Source organism: Eptatretus burgeri, chromosome 15 (genome assembly GCF_056783735.1).
Source record: "Eptatretus burgeri isolate ZD-2024b chromosome 15, Ebu_testis_v1, whole genome shotgun sequence".
Classification (NCBI taxonomy): domain Eukaryota; kingdom Metazoa; phylum Chordata; class Myxini; order Myxiniformes; family Myxinidae; genus Eptatretus; species Eptatretus burgeri.
In genome coordinates this window covers 45,891,864-45,894,363 of record NC_140975.1, presented here as the reverse complement: position 1 = coordinate 45,894,363, position 2,500 = coordinate 45,891,864, and the positions used below count along the sequence as shown (strand labels likewise).

At 42.0% G+C, this 2,500-nt stretch overlaps 1 protein-coding gene across 4 annotated transcripts in view; it reads left to right on the top strand.

Moving 5' to 3' along the window:
• The window catches only part of LOC147012100 (1-phosphatidylinositol 4,5-bisphosphate phosphodiesterase beta-4-like), a 203,532-nt gene that overhangs the window by 172,498 nt on the left and 28,534 nt on the right, over positions 1-2,500 (top strand). For 3 of the 4 annotated variants that reach the window (XM_085858348.1, XM_085858349.1, XM_085858346.1), the window contains exons 31-32: positions 618-681; positions 806-996. In XM_085858348.1, the coding sequence (XP_085714474.1) occupies positions 618-681; positions 806-996 (255 nt within the window). The remainder of the gene's footprint in view (positions 1-617; positions 682-805; positions 997-2,500) is intronic. The other variant, XM_085858347.1, reaches the window with a different exon arrangement.

The following is a 2,500-nucleotide window of genomic DNA, read 5'->3' as shown; positions in this document are numbered from 1 at the left end:
TCAGCGAGAGGCTCTCCGCTATACAATCCAAGCTCGTGGGTAAATGGGATGATTGGGGGAGGATTTGCTGCAAGGTGAAGGGAAAAAGAAAAAGAAACCTAAAATGGGGAGAAAAGAGAAGGAATTGCCTTTCATTAGGGAACTGCAATTTAAATGCTCGGCTTCAGTGAGTGGAGAAACGGTCGCAGAATGGATGCTCGGCACCTTGAACTTGAATATTTACAATCGTTTTGTTTATTACAAGAAATACAAAACTGCCAAGAATATTTTATTCCCAGAACAGTCTGGGTGAATTGCAGTTTTCCTGTTTGAATAGCTTGGCTTTATTGAAGATGGGCTGTGGCAATTTACATATTTACACTCAGAACACTTTTACAATGTTTCTTCGACTTAAATAGTTTAACTCGAGCTTATTTTACAGATTTCATTGAAAATGTTGGCAAAGCAATTCACTTAGACTCCGTGAGTCGATATGAGATGAGCATCGGATAATGTCTCGGGTTGTATATGACGTACTTTTACTTCATGCTGTCTTGTTTGGTTTCAATCATTTTAGGTCATGCGTGAAGCTCAAATAAACTGGCACGTTCAATATGCACACCTTGCTCTTGTTGCAGGAGCCGCAGATCTTGCAGTGGACAGTCAAAGTTGTCCGATGCGGAAGAGAAATCGGAGCTCAAGGTGAGAGTAAAAGCGACAAGACAACATAGCATCAGGGAATGGGTTGCAGCAAACAAAAGGCATTATTAATCACTGGCCTTGCAATGCCAGAATGAGCAGATCCTATCAAATGTCTCCTCAACAGTGCACTGACGGACACGATTGTCCCACACTGCAGCCCTGCCCCCCAGGCCTGGAAGTCATAGCAGAGGCCCATCGTGCAGCCCAGGCAAGGCTGTTGGCAGTTCACAGCGAGGAACGAACGAGCCACGTGCAGGCCCTGCTTGTGGCCATGCATCAGCAGCAACTTAACCAACTGACCCAAACACACCAGCAGTGAGTGATGCATGGACAGTGGACACGCATGGAAAGGTTGATCCACAAAACAGAGAGAAATGGGGAAACGAAATTAAACAGGTTGATGTGGACATAGTTTTTGCCTGCGTTGTGGAAACTACGCCAGCAGTTAAGATTTTGCACGGCATCTGTTATGTGCACGCTTGTTGTTTCACCCCTCTGTTTGTTACCCTGCACATGTAGCGCAACGCTGGGTTGAGAAATTGGTTTACTCTCTCTGTCTACCAGTCTATTTCTATGATCGAGGAACGACTTAATTTCAATTTAATTTTATATTTTGAACACTGTAGAACATGAACCTATAGTTAATTAGCAGTAATTACCTCTGCCGCCGAAGGTGAAGGAGGTTATGTTTTCACCCCTTTTGTCTGTTTGTCTGTCTGTTTGTCTGTGGTGCAGGATATCTCAAAAAGTTGTGGACGGATCTGGATGAAATTTTATGGACAGTTTCGGTATGTGACAAGGAGAAACTGATTAGATTTTGATGAAGATCTGGATCTGGATCTGACTACTAGAATTTTTTTAAGTGATTCTTCACCATTCAGGAAAGTGCTAAACCGATATATAGCACGGTATCTCAAAAAGTTGTGAACGGATTCGGATGAAACTTGGTGGACAGATTGGGTGTGTGACCACAACGAATTGATTCTATTTTGGTGAAGCTCCGAATTCGGATCTGGATAAGAGAATTATTTAATTTTTAAAGTGATTCTTCACCATTGAGATTGGGCCAAAAACGATATAGTGCTGTATAGCATGATATTTCAAAAATGTATTGGGCCCGATATGTTCTCATGGACCAGGCATTACGTGGGGAGGTCTGCACTCCACCGAGTGCCCTTCTAGTTTGGCTATGAATTTGGCAAATTGTATAGAATCTCTCTTCCCAAGCACTCATGTGCACAGAGAAGTAAGGTAATTGTTTCATTGTACCAATCTGGCAGTCAAGCAAAATTAAAAATCGCTCCAAACAGGAAGCTTGCAGTTTTAGGGACGTCATGAAGGACACAAACAGGCATGAAAAACTAATTTAACGTGTTAGATAGGGTGATGTAAAAGAGAGTGTGTCAATGGCGGCAAACTTCTGAGTCAATTGCTTTGTATTTTTTTTTCCACAGCTTTTAAAACTTTTATCTTTTTTGAATTTAATAATATATTTTAACACCATAGAACATAGATTTCCTTATTTACACTTCCCAAAAACTTCACTTTAGCAGTACTTGGGCAAAAATTGTACACCGTCTTGACCAATCAAATTTGCCGCATGCTCTGAGGGCGGAGTAACAGCAAACAGCAAGATTCAGACAAAATGGCGGTGCCTGGCGATGCAACGACAGTGCTGACTTCGTACAAAATATCTGTTTGTTTAGTGCATATTTTTTCTCAAAGATCATTCCAAAATCATCAGTTTGTCCAAGGCTTGGCAGAATTAGAGGTACGCGGCCGATCGCACGCCAGGCCGGCCAGAATTCGTAACAATATA